This window comes from Myotis yumanensis, unplaced genomic scaffold, assembly GCF_028538775.1.
Source record: "Myotis yumanensis isolate MYYU_CA2020_CCGP unplaced genomic scaffold, mMyoYum1.0.hap1 SCAF_11, whole genome shotgun sequence".
Classification (NCBI taxonomy): domain Eukaryota; kingdom Metazoa; phylum Chordata; class Mammalia; order Chiroptera; family Vespertilionidae; genus Myotis; species Myotis yumanensis.
This window is the reverse complement of record NW_027223762.1, coordinates 1,995,582-2,022,456: the sequence shown is the minus strand read 5'-3', so window position 1 is coordinate 2,022,456 and position 26,875 is coordinate 1,995,582. Positions and strand designations below refer to the sequence as shown.

At 50.3% G+C, this 26,875-nt stretch overlaps 1 protein-coding gene across 3 annotated transcripts in view; it reads right to left on the bottom strand.

Annotated features, from left to right (window-relative positions):
* Window positions 1-202: 202 nt before the first annotated feature.
* Window positions 203-26,875, bottom strand: part of TAF1B (TATA-box binding protein associated factor, RNA polymerase I subunit B) — a 35,451-nt gene continuing 8,778 nt past the window's right edge. The window contains exons 5-15 of one of the 3 annotated variants that reach the window (XM_070428665.1): window positions 26,760-26,855; window positions 26,489-26,615; window positions 24,993-25,149; window positions 21,353-21,452; window positions 9,972-10,119; window positions 7,549-7,726; window positions 6,947-6,993; window positions 4,522-4,612; window positions 2,993-3,063; window positions 2,330-2,549; window positions 203-648 (exon numbers count right to left, since the gene is read on the bottom strand). In XM_070428665.1, the coding sequence (XP_070284766.1) occupies window positions 447-648; window positions 2,330-2,549; window positions 2,993-3,063; window positions 4,522-4,612; window positions 6,947-6,993; window positions 7,549-7,726; window positions 9,972-10,119; window positions 21,353-21,452; window positions 24,993-25,149; window positions 26,489-26,615; window positions 26,760-26,855 (1,437 nt within the window). In that variant the 3' untranslated portion in view covers window positions 203-446. The remainder of the gene's footprint in view (window positions 649-2,329; window positions 2,550-2,992; window positions 3,064-4,521; window positions 4,613-6,946; window positions 6,994-7,548; window positions 7,727-9,971; window positions 10,120-21,352; window positions 21,453-24,992; window positions 25,150-26,488; window positions 26,616-26,759; window positions 26,856-26,875) is intronic. The other 2 variants (XM_070428666.1, XM_070428667.1) reach the window with 2 other exon arrangements.

Below are 26,875 nucleotides of genomic sequence, written 5' to 3'. Positions count from 1 at the left end.
GTTTTCAGGCTTAGAAAGTCCTTCACTGTCCCAAGGCCACCAAAGCCTTCGGACTTGTTTTCTCCTAATACTTATAAAGGATAAGAATGTTGTGACCTTTGATCCATCTGGGATTTCCTTTGGGACATAGAGAGTAAGGAAGATCTAGCTTAAAAAGCAAATTTAGCTCTCAAATACAATGAATAGAAATATCTGGATACCATTTATGTAACATTGCTTTTTAATTTAAAAAATATTTTTAATTAAAAAAATAAACTCAAAGCTCATTTATATACACTTCATAAGCACCATCGACACATAGATGTACTATAGGTATGCATATCTATGTATGGATATACAGGCCAAAAAAATTCTACTTTCCACACTTCTCTGGAATGTTACATTACAATTTGACATTATTGTCACTATTAAAATATTTTCCCTAGGAAGTTTCTATTTTATTTTTCTCATTTTCTCACTTTCCTGGATCTTGAAGATTTCGTTTTTGCTGCACTGTATTTTGTTTTAAAAAGTCTCTTTTCAATTAAGCTCACTTCTTCGTGGAGGGAGTAGGTCTTTATTCTTAGCAGGAAGGAGAAGAGATTGATTATAAACTGGTAAGTCAGTGAGAAGTTGGATTCTTCATAGGTTGTCACATGTTTGCAGTAGCTGGAAGGAAGCAAAGGAAGATGTTATCTTTCCATGGCCTCCTGGAAAGCACGCCGCTACCCCCTGGGCGGCTCCCAAATAACTGAACAAGTAGGTATGTTTAGGCTTAAAACAGTCATCTGAGTTGAAAGGAAACGTAGAACGATTTGGTAGAACTCCTTAATTTTACGAGGGAAGGACTGTGGCCCTGCCCTGGCCTCATGCCAGGGACACAGGCGGCACTGGAGCCAGCTCTTCCAGCTCCTGGTCGGGGCTCTGCACTCCTTCCCAGGATCCCCACTTCTTACCAGGATCAAGGTAAACAAAGCAGAAGGGAGAGATTCTGGACCCATTTTTAAAACAAACAAAGCAAATACTCCCCCACTCCCACCCAAACTAAGGCACAGACTTGATGAGGTAGCCTCCAGTCCTGTGCTTATCACAGGAAGCGTCTACACAGCAACTCCACTTATTCCAAAGTAGCAGATCCTGCATCTAATAAAACCGCTACCTACCACCAAATCTCTCATTCAAATTGCAGTCTCTAACTCTGTCCCGAGGCGGGCAATCCGGGGACGCGGGACCGTGACACCATCTATATGGTGCGGGAAGTTGTGCAGAACTCATGACTATTACTCAGCCAGTAAAACGCAAGGGGACAGAGGAGATAAAGGAGGAATTTACCAACTAAACCCCTTAAGGGATATCTCAGCCACATGCAACGTATGGATCTCATTTGGATTCTGGGTTATTTAAAAAAGTACACGACAATCAGGAAAATCTAAAAGTGACTGCATGTTTGATAATATGAAGGAATTATTATTAGTTTATTTTATGTCTGGTCATGGTAGTATGGCTTTGCTTTAAAAATATATATTTTGCCCTAACCGGTTTGGCTCAGTGGATAGAGCGTCGGCCTACGGACTGAAGGGTCCCAGGTTCGATTCCGGTCAAGGGCATGTACCTTGGCTGCGGGCACATCCCCAGTAGGGGGTGTGCAGGAGGCAGCTGATCGATGTTTCTCACTCATCGATGTTTCTAACCCTCTATCCCTCTCCCTTCCTCCCTGTAAAAAATCAATAAAATATATATATATATATATATATGTGTATTTCTTAGCCCGGCTGGTGTGGCTCAGTGATTGAGCGTTGACCTAGGAACCAGGAGGTCACAGTTCTATTTCCGGTCAGGGCACATGCTTGGGTTGTAGGCTCGATCCCCAGTTTGGGGCGTGCAGGAGGCAGCTGATCAGTGATTCTCTCTCATCATTGATGTTTCTCTCTTTCTCTATCCCTTCCTCTTTGAAATCAATAGAAAAATATATATATATATAAAATCCTTAGCCAAGGACATGGTTTTTTAAAAAATATTTTTATTTAAAAAAAATTTTTTTAAATATATGTATGTATTGATTTAAGAGATGAAAGAAGAGGGAGAGAGAGATAGGAACATCAATGATGAGAGAGAATCATAGATCGGCTGCCTCCTGCACGCCCCACACTGGGGATCAAGCCCACAACTCAGGCGTGTGCCCTGACCGGGAATCGAACCATGACCTCCTGGGTCATAGGCCAACGCTCAACCGCTGAGCCATGCTGGCCGGGCTATATGTGACTTTTTTAATTAGAAAAAAATACTCCTTCAGGGAAAATTAGAGATCTTATCGTGTTTCCGATCCTTTACTTCCGCGAGTCCCACCCACCTTTTACAGAATTTCTGTGTACTGAGCCAGTAGAGTGAGTTCCTGGTCGTCACTGACTGGCCTTTCTTGTACAGGATGCCCTGGAGGCTGTGTCCATGGAAACAGGTTCCTCCAGTGACTTCTTCAGTCCAGCTGAACTGAAAACTTGAAGGGCTGTTTTTGGGAGTTGGTGTTGAGTCAACCAGTGTGCTAAACTGTTTTTGTAGATTCACCACCATCTCTGGAAATGGAGGAAAAGGAAAGAAATAAAACTAATGTTAAATTCCAATCAAATCTGTAGTTCACTTGATAGTAATGCACCAATGTTGGTTTCTTAGTATGACAGATGCATCGTCAATAACATTAGGGGAAACTGAAAGTGGGTGAGGGGTGTAGGGGAACTTCTTAAAAAGGCTGAGATGGTAAATTTTATTCTATATGTTTTACCACATTTATGAGTAAGACAACCTGAGGCAATTCTCCACACAGAGTTCTGGAAGCCATAGGCAGTGTTTAGATTTGGCGGGAGCCTCTGCTATTTGGGGAAGTAGCTTCCTGGGGGATTTCCTATTTCCTGCGGGGGGGGGGGGGGTGTGTGATGTGGCCCTGGGGTCCCAAGAAGAATGTCGCGCACTCACTTTCCCAGCCAGGACCCAGGCATTAAGGAGAGAAAAGGCAGCTCACCCCTTCGCTTATACACCACTGATCTGTCGATGGGCGAGTGGTAGAGTGGCTTCTCGCTTTTCCACACGAACCTGTGCGGGGCAGAAACACCGCTGGAGCAGGAGGAGAAAGGGCCGCACCCCGTGCGGCCTGCAACACCTGCACTTCGGGGTGAAAGCTCTGCCTCAGGCGCCCCCTGACACAGGCTGCAGAGCGACGCCCTGCAGAGTGAAAGCGCCCAGCCCGGTGCACAGAACAAGCCCCAGCAGCTGTGCTCCTCCCAAGAGCCTCCAGGGCCAGAGACCCCAACCTCCCAATGACACGCAGAGTGGAGGCGGGGTCCCGCGCCAGGAAGGGCCCGCTGCCTATCCCAGGGAGTGAAGCCACCCAAGAAGCAACGATTCTCCGATTCTCCTGGCCTTTGCAGGCTGGCCCTGGGCGGAGGGTGAAGTCAGTGGTCCTGATTCAGATGCACAGACGCGCCTGGAGGCCTACCTTGGTGAGGAGGAGGACGGGGGGGGGGGGGGGGGGGGGGGGGCGGGGGGGGGGCGGTCTGGGTTCCAGCAGACAGTCCTACCAGCCCCTGCGCTCACCCTCGGCACCTAGGCAGCCTAGTAAAGTGGAGGTACCGCAGTGCTCCCCCAAATACACACAGCGTCCCCTCCAGAGCAAAGACCCAGGGCGTGTGGGCCCTCCCGGGACGGGGGCAGCCCAGGCAGGAGGCAGGGGCGACAGGCTCCATTCCGAGCTCTTCCCTACAGTGGACGGTTCTCCTGATTCACAGCAGGAAGAGACCTGCCTCCTTCGCGCCCAGGCCACGTTCTTACTCTGAGACAGTGTGGCAGCAGGCAGGGGCCGGGCTCTGCCACTTCCCACGCGTGACCACAGGAGTCACATGTGACAGATGCTGGAGTTCCAAAGGCAGAGCCCGTCTCCCTCCCGGGCCCCCCAGGCTGCGGGAACGGCACGTGGTGAGGACTCATTTAAGTGTCTGGTGAAGAATGACTGGACGAATAAATGAACAAACCAAGAGACTCAACATCTCCAAGTCTGCCCGCCTTCACAGGTTGTTGTGAGGAAAAACCAAGGCCGTGCTGTAACCCTGCACCGTTGTAGGAAGTAGTTCCTACCCAGGGCTGACCAAGTGTCTGCCTAGTAGACACTCAAGAAATATCTGTGGATTTTCTACCAAAAAAAGCTGATAAGGAGTAGAGAGTCAGAAACGGAGTTACATTTACGAGAAACTCAATCACAGCGCACGGAGGCCACGGGGTTCAGCAACTTGCCCGCGGGCACAGAGCGAGGCTGCCCACAGGCAGGGCCCCCAGCAGAGGCCCATCTGCTTCCCTTTGCTGTGTTTTGGAGGGATCTCTATTTTAGGAGAACTTTCCAATTAAAGAAAAAGGTTATTAGAAAATAGCGGCTAATATTTCCAGAACAGAAGCGTGACAACACTGATGAATCCATACTGATGACCCTTCGTCTTCCAAATGTAAAGCAGCAGACTTGGAAAGAAGTAGGTGAACCTAAAACTAGCAGAGATGACGTACTTTGCCCTGGCTTCCTCCCATTTTTGTTTTTTCTCATCAAAAGACTTCTTCATAACTTGGTACCATTTTCTGAAATCAAAACATGGCTTATCTGAAAAAAAAATCCATGATAATCAAATCAGTCACATTATAATAATATACATTATTCATCTGAATCTTCATTCGCTGACATAATTAAACATCTATACAACAGCTCTTGGAAATTACGGATAGAGTCAATTTTCTGGACTCTATTCGAGTCCTGAGCAATAGTCACTCCTCCTCTGAGTTTCTACTGATGTCGTAGCCCCAACTAGATGCCACGGAAACTGCCTTTTGTGTGTCTGTTTCTCCTAGATTGGGCTACTACCTCCCTGGGGACACAAGACATTTCTGTTTCCACTACCCACCAGGCCTCTTCCTCCCAGCCCAGCGCCCAGCGCCCAGCAGGGCCTGCACACAGCTGCCCTGTGTCTGAGACCACACGAGGAAGGGACTGACAGCCACTCCACGTGTGGAAGGGCACGACAGCAGCTGAATCCAGAACCTCCGGGTTTCATCAGCTCCCACTCCTGTTCTTCCTACTCCGATTCCAAACCCAGAGCTTCGGGGTAAGTGGGCAAGCAGACCGCCCCGCACAGCTGGCGTGTGTTCGGGACGTCAAGGTTAGAGCTGTCAGAGCTGCATGAAGTCCAGCTCAGCCACCCAGCGCTCTTCATTCACTCTACCTGGGGGGTGGGACGAGCAGGGAGGGGAAATGAAAGGAAAGGAAAAGCAGAAAAGAGGATCCGAGTGAGGGAGTTAGAGGAAAGGAAGGCTGACAGGAGGAGGAAGAGGCTGCGTAGGTCTAGTTTTCCATGTTCTCTCATGAAGACAGTCTCCCTCCAGGTCTAGTTACAATTCTTTTCAACTGGCCTGAATGGTCATCACTCAATCCCACAGGCCTCGGAGGCCACATGGCCACCGAGGAGCGGCAACTAGCAAAGAGCTACAGACAGAGGGGCACCTGTCAACAGAACACCAGGCCCTTTGACCCTAAGCAGTCACAGCTTCTCTAAGGGCAAGTTCACTGATGACGTAGGGACGGTGGGCACCAGAACAGAAGAATGAAGACGACCCTGCCCGCTGACAGCTCAGGTTCAGGGTCAGAGGAGGTAACATGTCCGAGTGCTCTGCCTGCTCCACACGGCTCCACAGGCTGGGGCGGCCCTGCAGCCGGGAGGGCGCCAGGAGCTGGCCTGGCCATGGCCACCCCTTCACTCTGTGCGGGACCAATGTGAGGCGGTCGCTGAGCGAAGCACTTGCATGTGCTCTGGAGTCACACACAAACCAATGGCCAAGCATGTGGAATCGTAGGAAAGTGAAGCTCGTAGAAGAGTGAGAGGTGGTCGCCAGGGCTGTGGCGGGGGATCGGGACAGCTGGTCACAGGCACAGACTTTCAGCTCTAAGATGAACAAGGTCTGAGGATCCGATAGAAAGGCAGTGACTGCAGTTGTAACACTGTATAGTATAGTTGACATTTGCTAAGAAAGTTAAACTTCAATGTTTTCACACACACACACACGTTACATACGTGCGGGCATGAGTGTGTTAGCTGACTGGACGGCAGGAAGCCTTTGACATGGACATGCATCAAAGCACAAATGTACACTTTCAATGTCTTATATGTCAGCTACTCCTCAATAAAACTGAGAATTCAGGAAAGACAACGCACATGAACCCTAGTGAGGACACCGAGAAACTGGGATTGTGTGTAAGAGTTCGCGTATTATCACATTACTGAGTCTCTTCGGCCAGTCACCATGGAGGGAGCACAGATCCGTTTCTTCTAAAACAGTAGGAGGGAGATGGCCCCACCCTCTCGCCGCTCCCCACCTACTTGTCTGCTGTGATGTATGCAGTACCTATTGTATGTCAAACAGGCTTCCACGCACTTTACAAATACGGACAATCTACTAGGGACAGACATGCTCAGTCCACGGGCGGTCACTCAATGGGCTAAACATCTAACGGAAGTTGGACGGGAGTGGCTGTGGCAGGAGCGATTAGTCCTGATTTGGAAAAGGGGATGGGGGGCAGGTGAGAAGAGAAGGTGTTATCCTGCACCTTGAAGAGTGCAGAGGGACTTGCCAGGGCTGGAGGGCTGGGGGGGCTGGGGGGACAGGGGGAAAAGGGAAGAGCACTTCAGGTAGGAGAACCAGAGTGAGCAAAGGCTGAAGGCATCGGAACAGCCAGCCCAGTCATAACACTGCCCGGAGGTTCACTGCCTAGCGTGGCTGCAAGCTGGCCTTTGCACACAGTAGGAGGGCACTGATGTTCTCCATAGCCGAGAGCTATAATCAGATAACTATGTTAAAGAAGAATCCGGTACAATAAATCCCCACATTTATTGATCCTTTAACCCGCTGCTTATCTTTGAATTTGACTGATAAAAAAAGCAAGTACCTTCTTTGTTCTCTTCGTTGTATGTCTCAGCAATAGCAGACAAAGACCTGGAGACACCAACAAACAAGTCAATTTATGTAGAAATCCCTCATCTGAAGAGTGAAATTTTGAATTCTTCGGAAAGAAAAGTACACGCAGCCCTTGACACTGAGGCGACTTCAGTGGGGAAGCCCTCCCTGACACAGGGAGGAGGACACCACAAATGCTGCCACTCCCTGCTGGTCTCCGGGAGGGTCTCATTTTACAGTTCCTTTACTTCCCCAAAGGATCTGAGACGCACAGTGCCCGGAGCCGCAGGCATGCAGATGGAGGTGAATGATTCTCTAGGACTGTGAAGGTTAAAACTCAGGAGCCAGTGGAACAATGAGAAACGTGTATCTACCCAGAAACTAGAAATAAAACACGATACAAAAAACATACTAAACACACGCACATGAAGTCAGGATGACACCTGCCAACCGGCCGTCACTCCGGCGTCAGGAGGAAGTGCTGCTGCCGGTCCTGCCCAGAACCACTGAGCTCGCCCTCCACGGGGAGCGCAGGGCGTCCCTCCCTCCGATGAGGTACAACAGCAGTTTCCCCGAGACAACCGACACACTCACCATTCTACGTTGTCGTCCAACAGGAAGAGCAGCTTCAGCACTACCACAATGACGGCCACCGCCTGCACGTCGTACCTCACAGTCCTTCCCTTCCTGGCTATGGGGTCAAAGGTCAGGAAGTCCACCTCCCCGATGCCAGCCATCTTGACCACCTGGCAGGTGAAATCGGACATTTCGTCTGTGGAAGGAAAGACAGTGCGATAGGAAACAACAAAAACACCAACATGTGTGTCCAGACGACGAGCTTCATCTTCAAACACCGTGCTGCCCGGCCGGCCGGCGTGGCTCAGTGGCTGAGCGTTCACCTATGGGCCAGGAGGTCACGGTTTGATTCCCAGTCAGGGCACATGCTTGGGTTATAGAGGCATAGTCTCTTCTCACATAATTTAGAAATGGGAACCATATTATTGTTATAAAGAATGACATTTCTTGAAAACTATTTACTTTATTTTAAATTAATATCTTGAACTGCTTCTCTTACCAAAAGTACAGAGTTATAAAAAGGCAAATGGGCCCTGGCCAGCAGGGCTCAGGGCTGGGGTGTCAGCCTGTGCACCCAAGGGTCTTGGGTCTGATTCCAGGTCAAGGGCACGTGCCTGATTGCAGGTTCAGTGCCCAGCCCCGGGTTGGGGCGCATGCAGGAGGCAACCATTCGACGTGTCTCTCTCACATCAATGTTTCTCTCTCTCTCTCTCTCTCTCTCTCTCTCTCTCATCCTCCCCTCCTCCTTTCCACTCTCTCTGAAAATCAATGGAAAACAAATATCTTGGGTGAAGATTAAAAAAAAAGAAGAAGAAAATGGAAGAAATCATGAGAAAGGAAGAGCGGGGGAAACTGAGGCGTGCGGGCTCGGACCCAGAGCCAACGTGGTGGACACTGGCTCTGGGAAGTGAAGACTGGGTGCCAGCGTGTCCTCTGCCGCCGCCAGCCAGGCCCGGAGCCTCGCTAGCTCTCATGCTATTGAGGCACTGCACGTGGAAGTACGAGAAACGCTCAAGTTCCCCACAAAATACACACGACGGTGAAAGCTGCCAGGAATTCTCTGGAGCAGGCACCCGGCCCGGTATGAGGAACAAGACCAGAAAATGGGGTTGGAGCTCATTCAGAGCCGGCAGAGCCAGTGCTGACTCAGCAGGGTGTGTGCGCCGGAGGACACCTCCCTGCTGCTCCGAGACCACGGGTCACACGGGCGGGCTCTGGGGCGGGCACTGCGCTCAGCTCCTGGGCACCCGCGAGGGCCCCCAACATCCCAGAGTCTCCCCACAATCCCATGGGTGGTGTGCAAACCAAGGCCACAGCTCAGACTCTAACCCCCGAGGTGCAGGGGGAGCACATCTTAATTTTTAGGGCATCTGTTTGTTGTTTCCCCACTACTAACCATACAACCTCAATACAGGACATTCATAAGACACGGGAAGGTAGAAGGAAGGAAAAGCATAACCATAACCTAGAATAGCACTGTAAGAGTTGGCACATTTACTCCTAATATTTTATGAATACTTTCATGTTATGTAGCTGTGGTGATGTTACATATAATTTTGTAATTTGGGTCATTTCACTTTTTTATTGTATCACAAACATTTTATTGTAACACAAAAAGCTTAAATTATTTTTGTTCCTTTAAAAATATTTTTAAATTACAGACTTAATGTTTATACTTGTGTATATGTTACTAATTATATTTAAATTATAATTAAAATACTGGACACAGTTTCACAAGCTGCTTTTCTCATATGTCTCTTTTCCTTGTCTATTAAAAATACACTCGGTCACAACTTTGATACTCTAAGCAATAGTATAGTCACCCCACGTTTATATTTTCTCCTAAAAATAAGTCCTGAACTTCTCACATTTCTAGTTCAGCCAGAAATTCAAGAAGGGCTCTGTGGGCAGCCTGTGCCGCGCGCAGGGAGCGAGTCTACGCAGCCCTGCGTCCTGGTGTGGCTGCCTCCACGAGCTCACGTGCTCCAGCCGCTTGGGGCGCCACTTGTTATAGGGACGGGAAGTAGCATTAGGTTTCCAAACCATAAACATGTCGTCTAATAAAAATTAGCTTCTGGGTTTTTTTAAAATTAGGGCTCCTTATGCAATAATCCTGCTTCATGCACAGGAAGAAGTGCTGCTCTGGGGGCAGCGGGCATGGGTAACACGCCGGAAGCGTCTGTCCCGTTCCCTGCATGCAGCGAACTGACTGTAAACCCACTGTGTGCTCTCAGCACAGGCCTCACCCCGCAGAGCTCTTCACTCCCGAGCAGCGCCTGCCGCTGGGCCAGGTGGTCTGAGATGCCCTGGGAAGGGCTGTGAAATGAAGTTCCTGTTGCGACGGCCCTGCCGGGTGGCTCTGCTGGTCTGGGACCTGCGAGGACGCCCCATTGTGCTCACCAGGGTTCTAGAAGCTTCTCACCACCGATACCCTTTCTTACCGGGAAGGTTGACTTCCATCAGGTACTTCCGACACAGGATGTTGGGGTGGAGGTAGCAGTCCTCCGTGATGGCCGGGAAGCGAGGCAGGTCCAGGAAGGTGGCGATGTCAATCATCTGCCTGCAGACGTCCTCGTAGCTGGGCCACGACTGCAACAAAGTCCAGCAGCAGTTTCCGCACGTGAGTGAGTGTTAAAGCGTTTTCCGACCTAAAGTCTCAGGTCCTCACTGAGCGAGGCTGGGGATGTGGAGGAAAGCACGAGGGAGAACACGCCCACATCCCACTATCCTCGCTCAGCGCGTTAGACGGTAGTAACACTGAATAAAAAGGGCGCTGAGGTTCGATTTGGCTCTAAGACTCTTCCTGGGCGATGTGGTGAAAGCCTAACCTCCTGCCAATCACAGAGGAATCGGGGCACAGACGACGCTGCGGGTCGGACCCCTTGGAACGACGTGTGGTCAGACCCGCTCTAACGCAGGCACCGCCTCACTAACCTTCCAGCTCACAGCTAACACGAGGAGGTCATGTCACATCCCATTCACGTGCTTCCACGGGATTCACACGGATGCTGGACCCCATGTTCACAGCAGCATTATCCGTGAGAGCCAAAGGTGAACAGCGAAGTGTCCAGGAATGACTGGCTCCCCAGACGGGCCTGTCCATACCACAGGCTACGCGTCAGCCTTAAACAGGCCGCACGGTGAGCCTCCCGTTGGGAAGATGGGAAGGCCTGCAGGTGGACGGTGGTGATGGTGCAACGTAAATGCATTTATTGCTACTGAACTGCACACTTCAACATGGTTTAAGTGGTAAATGCTATGTCGTGTATGTTTTACCACAATTTTAAGAAAGTATAAAAAAGGAAGCTAAACATCACCTAAAGGAAAATAATAAGCTAAAGATGTAAAAAATGCAAAGTACATAAATTCTACAAACATCTTAGCAAGAGAGACATACACCTGGGGGGAGTCAATGATTAAACCGTAACTGTTACACATACAGTATCAGGTATAGCGAGTGCCTTGCCCACAAGACCAAACACGCTGAGCACAAAGCAGTGCGCACGCGCACCGGGCCTCTTGCTCAGGGTTCTCTGCCCAGAGGCCGTGCCGGGGACACTGGGCGCTCAGGACGAGGCTGGCGGCAATCTAGTGCCTCAGCTGAGGGAAGCCCCGCCACTTCGGTTCCAGGGAGTCACCAGGAGGACCAGCCACCTCCTGCCTCTGATATCACTTGAAATGGTGGCCCAACTGTCCCTGCACATCTGCTCCGACTCCCGCTGAGCCAGGCCGATCGGGGCCGGCCTTGCATGCTCAGCAGGTACCTAACTTGGCAGAGGCCGAGAGCACCGTCCGCAGCGCTGTTCTGGAGGCTCAGCCCACAGTGAACCGTGTTTGCTTCTGTCCCACTGGCCTTGCTCAGGGAGGCGAGTCAGGCTCTAATTCTAACCAGATTCTAACACATGGAAAACTGTCGTGATAATTACAGCAAACACTAATCACTGCGTTAGACTGATCTTATTTTGACTTTTAGAAAATGTGTTCGTGCATAGACCACGAAAGGGAAGGGCCTCATAGAAGCTGCCAGGTAGTCACACCACATTTTCACTGGGAATCTCTGATGGATTAAGAATGAGAGGCCAACCAGAATCCTGGGATAACAAGGTAGAATGGCACCTGTTCTACACTGGACTTTGGTTACCTGCTAATTAGTCTAATTCTACCTCAAATATTTTGTGGAACGAGCTGGACAAATAAGAGGCAGAGAGATAAGACTGGTCTGTCCTGCTCAAAGCACCCTCTCTGTCAGAATCCTTTGCAAGATGCTTGTTAAAAAGGCGCCTTCCATCCTGGCTGGGGTTGGTCAGTGGTTAGAGTGTCAGCCCTCGGACGGAAGGGTCGCGGGTTCGATTCCTGGCCAAGGGCATGCACCTGGGTTGCAGGTTCAATCCCTGACCCTGGTTGGGGCAGGTGTGGGAGGCAACCAATAGATGTTTCTCTCTCTCTCCCTTCCCTCCCTTCCTCCTTCCCTCCCACTCTCTCTGAAAATTCAATAGAAAATCAAATACACATTCCTAGACCCCACACCAGACTTACTGCAGAGCCTGACAGTGGGTCTAAGAATCGGGGCTTAGACAAGCTCTCCAGGATATTCTCACGCAAAATAAACGAAGTGAAATGAAGCACAGTGTTTCCCACCTCGGCCCTGCCGCCTGAGGAGACCCTCTCACGGTTTACCCACAGCCTGACGACAGAGCTGCACCCACACATTCCAGGGGTGGGTGCGACGCTGTGGGAGGCCGGAGGAAAGGAAACATCAGCTGGTTTCTCCTCCTGGGCCTGGCAGGAGGGAGGTGTGGGGGCGAGGGACTGACAACACCTGCTACCCTGACACTCACCTCGATTCCTCCCAGGAGGACCTTCAGCCTGTCCGAGTGTCACCCTAACAGGCTATACAACCTACCCCCGGAGCTAGTGTGGCCTACAGAGCACACGGTGAGCAAATGGGAGATTGTCCTGAAACTCATCCTGGAAGTGACTGACGGCCCGAAGGCTTTTCCCCGTCAGTCAGCAGGGACCCAGTTTCACCTGGGCGAGACTGCTCCGGGCGGAGTGAGTCATCCTGGCAGCGTGCCCTCGGCGGGGCTGGCTGAACCAGAGTGACATCTTTCCTTTTCACTCATTCAGAGAGATCAGAATGTTGTTGATCAACATTCAAAATCCTGGAGCAGTGCTGGGGGGACTCCCAGCCCCTCCCCTGAGGAGCGGGAGGGGTGACGGCAGGACGGCCTCCTGCGAGGCCTGGGAAACACTGCCAGGGACCACGGCAGAGCCCTGCTACAAAGGATCTGTGCAGAAACTGGTCTGTAGGTTGAGAACATACAAAAATGAAGCAAATCAAGGCTGAAAAGACAGAAGCAGCGCCAGTGGCAGGAAATGCTGCGTCTGTGGTAGAGACCAGTGTCCGGGCAGCAGTGACTGGATATTTGGTGCCTGCATAGGCAGGGTGCCCCCGAAAGAGACCAGATGTTCAGTTCTTTCCACGAGAAGAACTACAAGATTTTTGCTGGAAGAAAATGATGCTTCGAATCAGTACCATACTCCAGAAACTTGAGTCAAAAATAAAACAGCAGATGAGGCAAAGGCAGATAAAGAAGGAGGTTGTCTTCAGATTAAGTCAAAAACAAAAACAAAAAAGACAGAAAGAACGGCTACCGACCTGGAGTTGGGAATCACAAAGAAAAATACCAAACTTAATTAGCACACCTGCCCGCCCCTGCGCTTTGCTCTCCGCCCAAAAGGAAAACAACCCCCCGCCCCCATCTCTGCACTCTGTACGCAGGCCCGGGTCTGAGGAGCCTTGTCAGCTGTTTTCACCGGGACAGAGGGGCCCACTTAAATACGAACACAGCAGCTTAATGGAAAGAAACAGTCCACGGGGGATGAAGGTTTAAGGGTCTTTAAAGCGCTCTCTCTTTTTCTGGCTTGTTTTTTAAGGTGTGCTCGACTTGCTGGAATAACAAAAACAAACTAAAACCAAACACAGAAGAAAAACAGTCCCAGCAGCCCACACACACACTCTCGGCATCATCTTGCCGCCAGCGCCAGAACAATCGCACCTTTTGTCATTGCTGGTGGAGGCACAGCTGCCGAGGGAGCCAGGCCCGGGGAGAACTCGGAGGCATGGAAGGAGAGAGAAAAGCGTCCTTTGTTAGCGAAAAGCGTTTCCATTTAAAAGTTTCAACACACTGTGGAAGAGTGAACACACTTCTGCGAGCAAAGGCACAGCATGCGACAAGGAAAAGCTGCCTGTCGATTACATAAACTGTCATTTGAACGTGCGAACCTCCCCCCTTTTTCCTGAAAACCGAGGGGACAGGCAGGAGGGACTGTGGACTCTAACCAGCTGAGGCTGAAGAGGAGTCTACAGGGCACATACAGCCCTAGCCGGTTTGGCTCAGTGGTTAGGGTGTGGGCCTGCGGACCGTAGGTCCCGGGTTCCACTCCGGTCAAGGGCACGTACCTCGGTTGCAGGCTCCCCGCACCCCCCCGCCCCCGGCCTGGGCCCTGATGGGGCCTCGTGCAGGAGGCAACCAATCCATGTTTCTCTCACGTTGATATTTCTCTCTGTCTTTCCCTTTCTCTTCCACTCTCTCTAAAAATCAGCGCAAAAATATCCTCAGGTGAGGATTAAAAAAATGTAACAAAAAAACAAAGGGTACGTACATACAGAAAATATGACACACTGGGCTTGAGTGGTACAGATTCATTTCATTACAAAAGTGAAAAACCACACGGTTATATTTTCCGAAAGACCACGAGGCTATGACGAATTGTCCTCGCACGCATTAGAAACGAGTGCTTGGGAAAGCTTTTTATTGAATTTCACAAATATTTCAGCGCATTTATTTTCCTTCGTGAAGCAATGCCCTACGACAGGTCAGGACACGCTGGAGTTTCTGTTGCACAACAGTGGGCCTGTGATACCCGACTGCAGTGCTGTCAGAGGTGAGCGCCCGAGGAGCCTCACCCTTCACTCACTGTTCTTCTGCAGCAAAGATGCGGCCGAGAAGCTAATGCTACCGGCACCTGCTAATCCGAATGTAAAGCCAGACTTTGTGTCCCAGAGCACAGCCAACAAGGAAGAAAAGCCGGGTCAGCAGTGATGACAAAGCTCTGCTCTGCGCTGTGTGGAGGGAGGGTATGAATTCCACACGCATTGTGAACCTCCGCAGTGCACCTCGCCTTTTCAGCCGCTAGGATTACCTTAATGGTTGTAAACCTACCAGTCGTCACAAAAAATACTTTTCTATGTCAAAGTCTAGTCTGCTGGGCGTCTGTGGCAAGCATATTGCTTTCTGTGAAATACAGTCTTGGTCCTGGGGGTGAGTTTAGAAATGGTGTCGGCTGCACAGACACATCTTATGAATAAACACAAATGTATGGCCCTGACCGGTTTGGCTCAGTGGCTAGAGCGTCGGCCTGCGGACTGGGGGGTCCCAGGTTAGATTCTAGTCAAGGGCATGTACCTTGGTTGCGGGCATGTCCCCAGTGGGGGGTGTGCAGGAGGCAGCTGATCAATGTTTCTCTCTCATTGATGTTTCTAACTCTCTATCCCTCTCCCTTTCTCTCTGTAAAAAATCAATAAAATATATTTAAAAAATAAAAACAAAACAAAAAAACACACACAAATGTATGAACTGACGGCCAATGAAGACTTGCCAACAGCCCTAGCCAGTTTGGCTCAGTGGATAGAGCGTCGGCCTGTGGACCAAAGAGTCCCGGGTTCGATTCCGGTCAAGGGCATGTACCTTGGTTGCAGGCTCCTCCCGGGCCTGGGCCCTGGTTGGGGCACATGCTGGAGGCAACCAATTGATGTGTTTCTCTCAAATTGATGTTTCTCTCTGTCTTTCCCTCCCTCTTTCACTCTCCCTAAAAATCAATGGAAAAATATCCTGGGGTGAAGATTCACATAAAAAAAAAAGACTTGCCAACAGAATGGGAGACAAGAATTTGTTTGGCCCCAGGATCAGAGCGAGGAAAAACCCACAGAGTCCTCCTCCTCCTCCTTTTTTTTAATAAATATATTCTTATTGATTTCAGAGAGGAAGGGAGAGGGAAAGATAGAAATATCAGTGATGAGAGAGAATCACTGATCGCTGCCTCCTGCACGCCCCCTACTAGGGATGGAGCCTGCAACCTGGGCCTGTGCTCTGATCGGAATAGAACCTGGGACCCGTCAGTCCACAGGCCGCTGCTCTATCCAGTGAGCCACACCAGCCAGGGCGAGTCCTCCTTCTTAAGGGCCTCTATTCTCCAACTGTTCTGCTGATGCTGCAGGACTTGTTTGAACCCACATATCTGTGCTGCGGGGATGAGAGCTGGGATCCAGAAGAGCGGATAACCCCCAAATAACTCCTATCTGGTCTCGGAGGGCTATGGGATTATCTTTGCAGCGATGCACCTGTGTCATGACGCAGTCTCCCGTGGACTAGCACCCAGCCTGGCCCCTTCTCTGCTCCTGGAAGCAGAGGTGAGGGCGGACTGGGCTGAGCACGCCAGCTACTGGGAGGTACTGGCCCAGAATCAAACCAAATCACAGACAATCCACATTAAGAGGCTGGTTTCACTTAGCAAATCAGTGTAGCTCACACAGTCATTTTCTGACCGAAGCAATTCACTCCTGGGTTCAGCATATTGGTAAAGAGCACAAATTAACTGATGAGATTATTTATTCACACACTGGTTTTCATGAGTGATACTGACACACCCAGAATTTGCATTGTTAATATCTTTGTTATAAGCAGAAATTATATCACTTAGATATTTATCACTAAAATATCAATAGAATGCTTTTTCATTTTGTCAATCAAATGCCACTACTTAATGGCCTCCCAATATGTTACATAATAAATACACCAGAAGCAGTCTGGAAATTTCCTATTTACGTGGGAAAGCTACCCCCAAAATTTGCGATCTTCTAAAAGTATTTAAACGTATCCTGTTTTCTTTAGCTATTTCAAGTAACACAGACCGAGTCCTGACCATGTGTACCGAATTGCATCAGGTCTATGGATAAGAAGTATTAAATGTGGTCCCTACTCTCAAAGAGTATTGGGGGTGCAAGACATATAGAAATAAACCCATGCATTACATACTGCCTTTACTCCTCTGGGCCAGAAATTCTATTTAGACAACACCTCTAGCTGCCTTTAAAACCTTGAAAATACAGAAGAACACATGTAACATACTGTAAGCTATGTAATAAAATGAGTACCCATGGGATGAAATGTTAACAACAGTTGAATCTGGGCAAAGGACAGATAGGTGTTCCTTGTACTTTTTTGTATTGTTTGTATTTTTGCGACTTTTCTGTAAATCTAAAATTTTTCCAAAATAAAGTTTACTTAAAAAAAGAAAAACTCTTCAAGATGTTAGTGAAAAAGGCAACGTGCAATGGTTATTGTTACGAAGGCACAACATGTAACTGGCATCCCAGAAAAATCCAGGGCCGACATTATTTCTTCAGCCTGTACTTTCTACCGCAATGTCTGTAAGAAACTGCTCACCTGTTTTACCCAGGCCCCGCACTCAAGGTTAACTTAAAAACAGCCAACAAAAGAAATTATTACTAGGAAAAGAATTCTGTGTAAACAGCCCATAACCAATAACATGGTCATCTGGGGGAAATGTTTAAAGCAAAGATTAGACTAGTGACAATATTCACGAATAGAGATTGCAATTTTTTTAAAACTCAATAATAAATGAGCAATGAGATACTTTAGGCATTTAAGAAAAAAATCTGACTATTGACTCTACTTCTAAATAGACAATCAGAAGCTGACAATCAGAGAACTGGAAGAAAACATATAAAATAACAGTTCCCGGCCCGGCCAGCAGGAAGCACAGGACTAATCTCCGAGCAAACAAACGGGCCGTTCACTGCCGGGGACGGATTCCAGGCTGCGCACAGGAGTGAGGGGTCCCGGGGTCTGGCTGAGCGGAGGAGACAGAGGCTCTGGAAGCTGCGGTGGCTGTAAGTCGCAGGCAGAGCACCAGAGGTGTAATTAATAAATCAACAATGGAGAGAAAATGAAACCAAAAAATCTTAATTCAAAAGAAAGAAGGAAAAGAGGGAGAAAAAGGAATAAAGACTAGATGAGACAAATAATACTAAGATGGTAGATGTAAACCCAACCAAATTTAGAATTACATCAAATATAACTGGCCTGAACACTTTAATTAAAAGGCAGAGATTATAAGACTGGTTAAAAAATATCAAGACTTAACTACATATTATCTACCAAATACCCATTTTAAATATAAAGACCTAGGTTAAATACAAAAGATTGGAAAAAGCTATCTATAATAATAAAAGTGTAATATGCAAATCGACCAAACAGCAAAACAACCATCTGGATGACCACGCTGTGACACGCACTGGCGCCAGGCCAGCCAAGGCGGGTGCAATGCGATTGAAAAATCGCCATGATCGCCCCTCAGAGGGAGGCCCAGGCCACCGGCCAGCGGGGCAATTAATCGGGGGGCTCTGCGATTGCCCCGCAGAGGGAGGCCCAGGCCATCCTCTGCAGAGCGATCGATGCTGGGGGAGGGGGAGGCGGGGCGGTGATGGGGGGCGGGGGGAATGCTCCCACAATTGATCGGCCTGCAGAGGGGGGCCCAGGAGATCGATGGGGGGGGGCCTCCGTGATTGCCCCAAAGAGGGGCAATAAACAGTTTAGATTAGGTCCGCTACTGAGAACATAGTATTTGAGGCTGAAACCCTGAGTCATCACCAGAAATACATGGGGCTACAGCAGCTGCAGGCACTCCTGACCACACTGCCCGCGGAAGGCAGTGCCCAGCCTCACTGAGCGCCTGGCAAGGCCCCTGAGAAGCAGCCTCGGGACTCCGCTCCCCGCCTGTCAGGTTGCAGTCATTAACATTTGGCCACAGGGGGACCCATTACTATTGGAAAGGGTACGGAGAACACATTTTTAGAATCACTAATTTTGTAGACTGAAACTTGAGTGTCCAGGAGAGTATATATCGGGTGAAACCAAATGTCTTCATCCAAAATGCAATCACTGGTCAGGTACCATCCCAGCACGTAACCCGAGTCCAGGAAGCACTACCCCTTGCAAGAAGCTGAATTATGGGAATCAAAATCATGAGCTCCCATAACGAGAAGGAAGAGTCACATCCTTAGGCTCCCTGGGACCTGCTTGAGAAAATTTAGAAATGGGCGCAAAAGTTTGATTTTCTTTTAACAGACTTTTAAAATGAAACTCTGCTCCCAGAAATGATACATTTTTCTCCTTCAAGCAGCTTGGTTACCCCCTGTATCCCCACCTTAGAGAAAAAGCTTTTCCAGCCGAGATATGCCTGCATTTTGAATCTATTATCGCAAACAATCCTCATTAGCACCCCGATGAAGCAGAGGTCTATTTATTCCCAACTCACATTTCTTGTTAGGACAGTTTCCTTATTGGAAAAATAAGAAAAGTAAGCTAAATACTCTCTACATTTCTCCCAGCCTTCATACTCCATGACTGTACTAAAAGTTCTGGGGTCTATCCTGAGAAGCTTAACATTGTTAAAGACAACTAAGTAATAATTTTAGGCACCAGAAAAGAGTACAAATCACCTCAACCAAGTAAAAATTATTAACGTACTCAATTGAATGGTGAATGGCTCTGAGAAATCAGGTTAAACCCCAGGCAATTAGGATATAAGATAAAGAATATACTAGGAATTTAGAGGAGAGAGAGAAGGGGAGAGGGACGAGGAGGGGGAGGGAGCCAGAGGAAAGACAGAATTTTTTATTAACCAAAACTAAGCTGGTAATTAACACAGAAATGATAACTCGGTTCCATTGGTTCCTCTAGGAAAGTGGAATAATGTACAGACACGCGCCTGGAGTCGCTGAACCAGGCGTCTCTTCCTCTGAGCAGAGCTTTAAACAGGGCTCAGGTGGCTGGCCATGAACAATTTCTGGCAGCTGAGTTTAAAATTACTAATCTGAGTTATACAGACTTTAAAATCAATTCTTCTAAGAAAAGCTTCAATGCGACAGTTTCAGGGCAGCATCAGCAGTGCCCAGACTTCGGTGGCCTTGAGCACGGAAGCCATTAGAAAAGATGAAAACCCAACTGACCTTGAGTCCGGCTAGTTCCGAAACTCAGGGCTGGTGCTACGCTCTTCCCAGACGTGAGGCCTCCTGAGGGTCAGGTGCACCTTGTACCCCGGCCTTCCTCCCCGACTCCAGCCACGCTCCAGCCATGCTCCACCACGTCGCTGACAAGCAGCTGGGGCCTGGAGTGCCCGACGAGCCCTCTGTCCCCAGTCCTGTAAGTCAGAGACCGCAGCCCTGCCCAGGCTGAGAGGTAGACTAGGCGCCTCCCATAAGGTGCTCCCTTCCGCAGGCTGCTCCAGCCAGCCGCCTGTGCCTCCTGCAGACGCAGGTACGCGTCCCCCACCCCTACCCCTGCCCCCGTCCCCACTAACCAGCCCCCTCCGGCTGGCTCCGCCACCCCCGCTCTCTGTCCTGGCTGCCATCGCTGCCACAGGCCCACCTCTTGGTTCCAGTAACCAGTTTGGAGCCCCTTTCGGCCCCAACAGCCTCCTCCCACTCCTGCCCGCTGCTCCCTGCTCCCAGTCTCACTGCTTGGTACGGTCCCTCATTGTTGTCTCCTTCCACACTAGGGCTGCCTGAGCCATGCCAGACTACGTTCAGAGTGAGAACACCAGGCAAGCACCTAGGATCTCTGTCTGCGTCTGTAACACAGGGGTGACAATGCTACTACGTACTTCAGGGGGTTGGTATGAATAACAAATGAGCTCACAAAGCCTTTGAAACAGGCCTGGTACATAACAAGCACTCCCACTACTGATGTATCTTTTGTTTTTCCAGGTCAAGAGGGGCTGCAGCTGTACCTTCCTTCCTCACGCTTCCCACGGGTGGGCCAGGGCGAGCCCTGGGCACTGCCGTCTCTCTCCTGGGCCGAAGGGAATAGGATCATCCCTGGGAGCCCACCTCCAACCCAGCGCTGCGGCCCCGTCACGGGAGCTGCTTCGCTCACGTTGTCCTGCGGGTAGAGCCACCTGGGTTACAAATCTAACGTTCTCTACATCACAAATTTAGAGAACAAATCTAGTGTTCTCTAAATTATTCACAGCGACCAATATTCTAGTCCGGTGCAGAATGCTGCTAGTATTTAACAACCTCAGGTGTAAAATGTTACGGCACCTTGCAACCTTCTGTATGGTGTCTCCATTTCCTGCTGGCTCAGTGCTTCAACAGCACGTGCCACGGTTATATTTTCACAGCACCTACGTGAGGGTTCTGGAGAACTCGGGTGAGGAGGAGGCAGAACAGCAGGCAACGGAGCAAAAGATGATGCGATGAGCATAAGGCCTGAGTACAAAAGTTCCCAGTCTGGGACCACCAACCGCATGACCCAGGCAAAACACTCCAGCTTCCTGAGGTGTCTGCTCGTACGTAAACGGGGTCAAGTGAAATAATTATCAGACCAGGAAACTAATAATATTTAGTAAACGGAAAGCCTTCTGACAATGGAAAAGGGAAGATAACCTTTGAGGAGTATAAACAGTGACAGACTCATAATTAAAGGACAGAAGCCCTTCCACAGGGGACATCGGAGAACAGATCCAGGACTCATGCGAGCAAAGGACTTACAATACTGCCTCTTGAAACAAGATAATAACTTTCTCCAAAGCAACATAGTTTACAAATAATAACAAAAAACACCTGTTAGGAAATTTGAAATTACTTAACGGTTTCTATGTTGAACTTTTAAAGTTGTATGCTATTCTTGTGTCTTACTCGTGATCACAAAGTTAAAAAAAGAAAATAACTTACCTCTATAGCAAAGATTCCTTTGTCACGCCCATACAATTTCATCTCTTCTGGAAAACGCTCAAAAGCATTTACATAAGGAATATGGCCCTCTTCAACAAATCTGTTTTTAAAAAGAAAGAGTTTCAATAAGAGGTATGTACTGATTTAGCAAAGTAATCAAAAGAGTTGAAAATGCTGTGTTTCAAAGACAAGGTCCCAGGAAACACTGTCTCTATTTATGATTTTATTACATTTTTCAAAAGTCTCCATTGGTGCCAGACTGGAAATTTAACAAACGGGCTCTTCATCGCAGATGATGTGAGAGGCACTGCATTAGAGCCGAGCACATCGACTTGCAAAACCTCTCCTGCACCCACTCGCCTGGTTCCACTTCTGTCCCCACCGCCCAGGCCCAGCCCCACTCCTTCCTGAAGCGTAGCCGGGTCCACGGCCCCCCGCCCCACCGTGCCCTCCTGGGGCCCGTCTTCCCGCTGCCCGAGTGACCGGGTCTGCCTCTCCTGCCCATCTCCCAGGGCCTCACCGTCTCACTCCTACTGAGCCTGCGTGTCCTTTGCTGTGGAAACAGACAGAGATGGCTGCACAGCCTTGTAAATGAGCCGAAAACCACTGACGGGCATCGAAAAGGGTGAGTTTTATTGTGTATGAATTATATCTCAATTAAAAGCATCCAACCCCCTAACTAGGCTAACGAAGACCTGTATCTGACCTCTGCTTATGAGGCCCCTGGCCCCACCCTCCGCCTCTTTCAGATTCGCTCACTCTGCCCACTGGCCCCTCCTCCTCGACCACACGGAGCTCTAGGGCTGGGCACCGACCTCCCTCTGCCCAAGCGCCAGTGCGTCCGAGACCCGCCTCCGGCTCTATTTCACTGAAAGTGCGGCGTAAGCCCCACTTCACAGTGAGGCCCCCTATCGACCAGTCCCGGCAGCCAGCTCGTCACTGTCACGTCACCAGCTCCGTCTCCTGCAAGCCCTTCGCCCAGGATCAGCTTCTACACAGCTGGGTCCTTGCCCATCTGCTCCCGCCTCGAGCCTGGGACTTCGTGAGCGCAGGGACTCCATCTACATGGCATCTCAAGAGTAACCCCTGCATGTAATCAATATTCAATGAGCATCTGTGGACTGAACAGTGTTGGCTATCTTCACTTATTCCTGTCGTTGCTGGGCAGGCAGGTCCTCTGAAGGCTCCTGGAAGGGTGAGGAGTTCATCCCGAGGACCCCGGGCGCCGCTCAGGACTTAACGGGAGTGACGCGTAGGGTCAGTGAGATGCAGGGGCTGCAGCCAGGCTCGCCATGTGTTCTCTTCAGATCAGTGTTCTTTAGCTATCTGTTCAGTCTGGCAGGAGCTCTCAGTTTAGCATCTACAGGAGTCTCTTGGGGGCTTAGGAAAGCAGAGCTCACAGGCCCACCCGGGCGGCTGGGTCAGAAGGTGAGAATGGGCCCAAGGCCCTGCGTGTCTCACAGGTGCCAGGGGACACACTTTGAGAACCTGAGGAAAGCAGAGAAAGGGACAATCTCTTCTCCTTTATTCCCAGCAGCTGAGCTCGGTCCCCAGGCCTGTGTGTGAGCAGAGCAGAGAGGCCTCCAGCCAGCGGACCCACCTCCTTGTGGGCCTGCCATTCCCCGGGAGGAGGAAGGGAGAGGAAAGAGGAAGAGAGAGGGAGGAGGGAAGGAGAGGGAGGAGGAAAGGAGAGGGAGGAGGGAAGGAGAGGGAGGAGGAAAGGAGAGGGAGGAGGAAGGGAGAGGAAGGAGGAAGAGAGAGGGAGGAGGGAGGGAAAGGGAGGAGGAAGGGAGAGGGAGGAGGAAGGGAGAGGGAGGAGGAAGGGAGAGGGAAGAGGAAGGAAGAGGGAGGAGGGAGGGAGAAGGAGGAGGAAAGGGAGAGGGAAGAGGAAGGGAGAGGGAGGAGGAAAGGGAGCCGGGGAGAGAGAAAGAGACGAAGGTGCAGGATTTCACCCTCGATCTTCCAACCACATATAACCTTCCCCGAGAAGAACTTCAGGTAGATATTTCTGTCTCTTTAGATTTCTAGGCGGGTTCTGCTAGTCTCTCCAGCCGCCCTGGGAGGGTGGGGAGTCTGTGCCGGCATCCACAGGTGATGAGACTGCTGTTCCCGAAGGTCCCTCTGGTTAGGGAAGACACGGGGAGAGGGCACAAGACTGCAGCCACAGGGCTCATCTGGGAGGTTGCTAAGCAACCCAGGTAAAGACAGACAGGGAATGGGGAGAAAGGAAAGTGGTTTCGAGAGTTACTTTGCAAGTTTGGCTGACAGATGTGTGTGCCTAGAGAGGGAAGAGTCAAGGCTGATTCCTAGGCTGCTGGATTGGATGCCAGAGGCGTGGCGTTTAGAAGACGGAAAACGCTGGATGGAGGAGCTGGGCCGAGGGGAAAGACGAGGAGCCTCATTGGGTCATGCTGATCTTGAGATACCATGAAGACAGCCCAGGAGTGGCCGTGCCGCGGCCTCCTGTGTGATACATACGGGCCCGGCCCTCAGTAAACAAGTCTGGGCTGGAGATATAGACTCGGGCGTCATCACCACAGAGGCGGTAATTAGGGCCCTGGGAGAAGATGAGGTCACCCCAGGGGGCAGACAGAGCAAGACGGGGTTTCAACTTCACAGTGAAGTCCCTGAGTCATGGACGATCTGCACGCGGTGAATCACCTGAGAAAAGCCTTGTTATCTGTTGATGTGGCCAAATTCAAAGGTACCAGCATCATTCATTGGAGGCGTTTTATTTAATCAAAGGGCCTAGTGCCAACAATGATGGTGGTGGTAAAGAAGGAGGAGGAGAGAAGGAGGAGAGAAAAGGAAGATGACAAAGCCACGATAACAGCACTGCTCTCCTGTGTCCGGCCTGGTCTAAGTGCTCTGCGTGTGCGAAGTACTGACGCAGCTGCAACCCTAACCCTACGAGGTAAATAGTGTTATTCCTGCTTTACAACAAGAAGACAGAGGCAGAGAAAAGTTAAAATGAAATTTACTCAAGGCCACATAACATAGAGCAGCAGAACCCAGGAGTGTGGTCTAAATCCATGCTCTTACCCCACTCCACACACCGACTACACCCACGTTATTAGAACACACGAGCAAGGGGAGCAGGGACACACTGATGACTTGGGCCCGTCTTGGCTGTGATGAGAAATCCTCAGCACATGCCCTAATTTACTCGTTAGCCAGAAAGCCCTGCAGATTATCCTGGAAAATGTGAATGCCAGCTATCTGCGTAACAGGTTCTTCCAACAGTTGTGTTTAATTTCACATATAAAGGCAGGCAGCCTATGTTTAGCTGTTGTGTAACTCCATTAATAACCATTTGCCAACGCAAAGTCATCTGTTCATCTTCTTCCTTAGAAACAACAACACTAATACTACCACTTGAATGTCACTTTTCTTCTTCAAAGCGGTTTACTCACAGTAGATAACTAACTCCCAGCGCCCACGCCAGGCAGGTACTATTATTTCCACTTTATGAATAAGGAAGCCAGGAAGGGGGAGTTACTAGCCCAGGGAGGATTGAGTTACAGAACTGGAACCCAGTACCCCAGTCTTTCCAGTCCCTTCCTCAATGCAAGCCTCTTAAGTCACACTGTCCACGCTGTCCCTGGTCGGCACAGGTGACCACACGCCCGAGGCCGCTTACCGCAGGAGGTCGGAGAGGGCGAGCGCCTCCCGCTGCCACAGCAATGACAGGCCGCAGAGAGCGAGGGTCGCGGGCATGGTCATCTTCACGAGCCCCTTCTCCTTGCGCATAGAGTACTCGACTCCATCAAGAGACCCGGAGCAGACGGAGGCCATTTCTTAGGGGACAAAAGGAGAAAAATAGTAAAATCCAAAGAGGCATTTAAATCTGTGGTTCTCAAAGCATCGTCCCTGGACCAGCTGTACTGGGGCCGCCTGAGCCCCGAGGAGCTGCACCAACCTGTCCAACAAGCCTGCAGGGGCCTGAGGATGCCACAGATGGAGGATGACTCCTTTACAAGACATACGAGGCCACAGATCCCATAAAATACGTAAGACACTATGATCTGTACATGTGACAACTCGCAGGAGCTTCCCGTTAAGATGGCAGGTTGAAAACCTGCTGTTTAGCGTCTGCTCTGTCTCACTAAACAATGATAAAGGCCATTTTAAAACGGTGACCCCAGAACAAATAAGGTGGGAAGGAGAGAAGAGCAGCACAGTGTGGAAGCTGGAAAGCACTGGACAGGCGATTGCGCCTTAGATCCTGGACAGCGGGACTCAAAGCCATGGCGGGTGACTTTGCCCGGGGCCTCTGAAGAGGGCGAGGGACTGGTTCAACCAGGGCCCCCTGGCAACAGCGACGGTCGGGCGGACCCCAGGACTGCTGGAGTCTGACCAGATTCGCACCCAGCGCCACAGCCACGGGACTGCCCGGACATTGGAAGTTTCTCCTCTGGGACAGGGACCCTCGGTCACGCTCACAGCTGAGCCGGGCATTTTATGAAAACGGGGGAAGTGAAAGGTCACGTATGGAGTCCTGAGACCCCCCTCTCCCAGGACCTCTTCTTCCCGCCGCTTTCCAGAACAGCCAGGATGACACCCTCCGGCCAGGAGACGCACAGAGCGTGCTCTGGAAAATCCGATCGGCTCCAGGGGCGGGTTCCAGGTGGGAATACTGGATCCGCTAAGGGAAGGACCAGTAGCTCAGCCTCTCCCCCCGGAGCCCAGGCCAGACTCCCCGGGGACAATCGTGGAATTAAATCGGAAAATGAGGCACACACACACGTACCACGGGCTCATTCCGCCTGCTTCAGTCTGTGCTTAGAAACGGGGCATGTCCTCTTTGACTCCTGTCTACCCGATGACCAGGGGCTAAGCTCTCTCACGCTCTGCAGCGGCTTTTCTGGGGAAACCCTGGGCCCCCACACATGTACGATCTTTACTGAGTTGGCCTCTGTCTTTCTAGACCCACTTCCTGTCTGGCTCCCTTCCGACATCTCACAGCGTGTTCCTGTGGGGACAGTGTCCTCCATAAGCTGACACTGAGACATCACTCCTGTGCTTTTTGATCAGCGTGGGGTTCTGCTGGGCCAACCCTTTCCTGGAGCGAGGAGACGGGACTGTGTTCCTTCCGGACACCACCAGCTCCTGCCCTGGGCAGCGAGGCTCTGTTACCTGAGTGGGATGCTCTGCTGGGGGGGGAAGGCTTCCGGGGGCCGTCACTTTCAACAAAAGGGCCGCTGGCGTCACTCAGCAGCGCAGGCTCGCTCTCCCAGTCCGAGTGACTCGGACTGCCCAGGACCTATCGCAAAACAACATGAAGTTACTGCACAGGAATTTTAAATTAAATGGCAATTAATTCCCATGAACTTAGCTCCTGACCATCATAAACCTCACCTCTGCGTCTCCCGGAGTGTCCCTGACCCAGGCTCTGCCTGTGACTTACCGCGGCTTTCCTCTTTCTGGCATGAACTGGGTTTTCGCAATACGCCTGCTTGCTCTTCTGCAGGTAGCGCTTCCAAAAATTATGTAGAACTTGATTCTGAGGCGGAAGGGGAACGA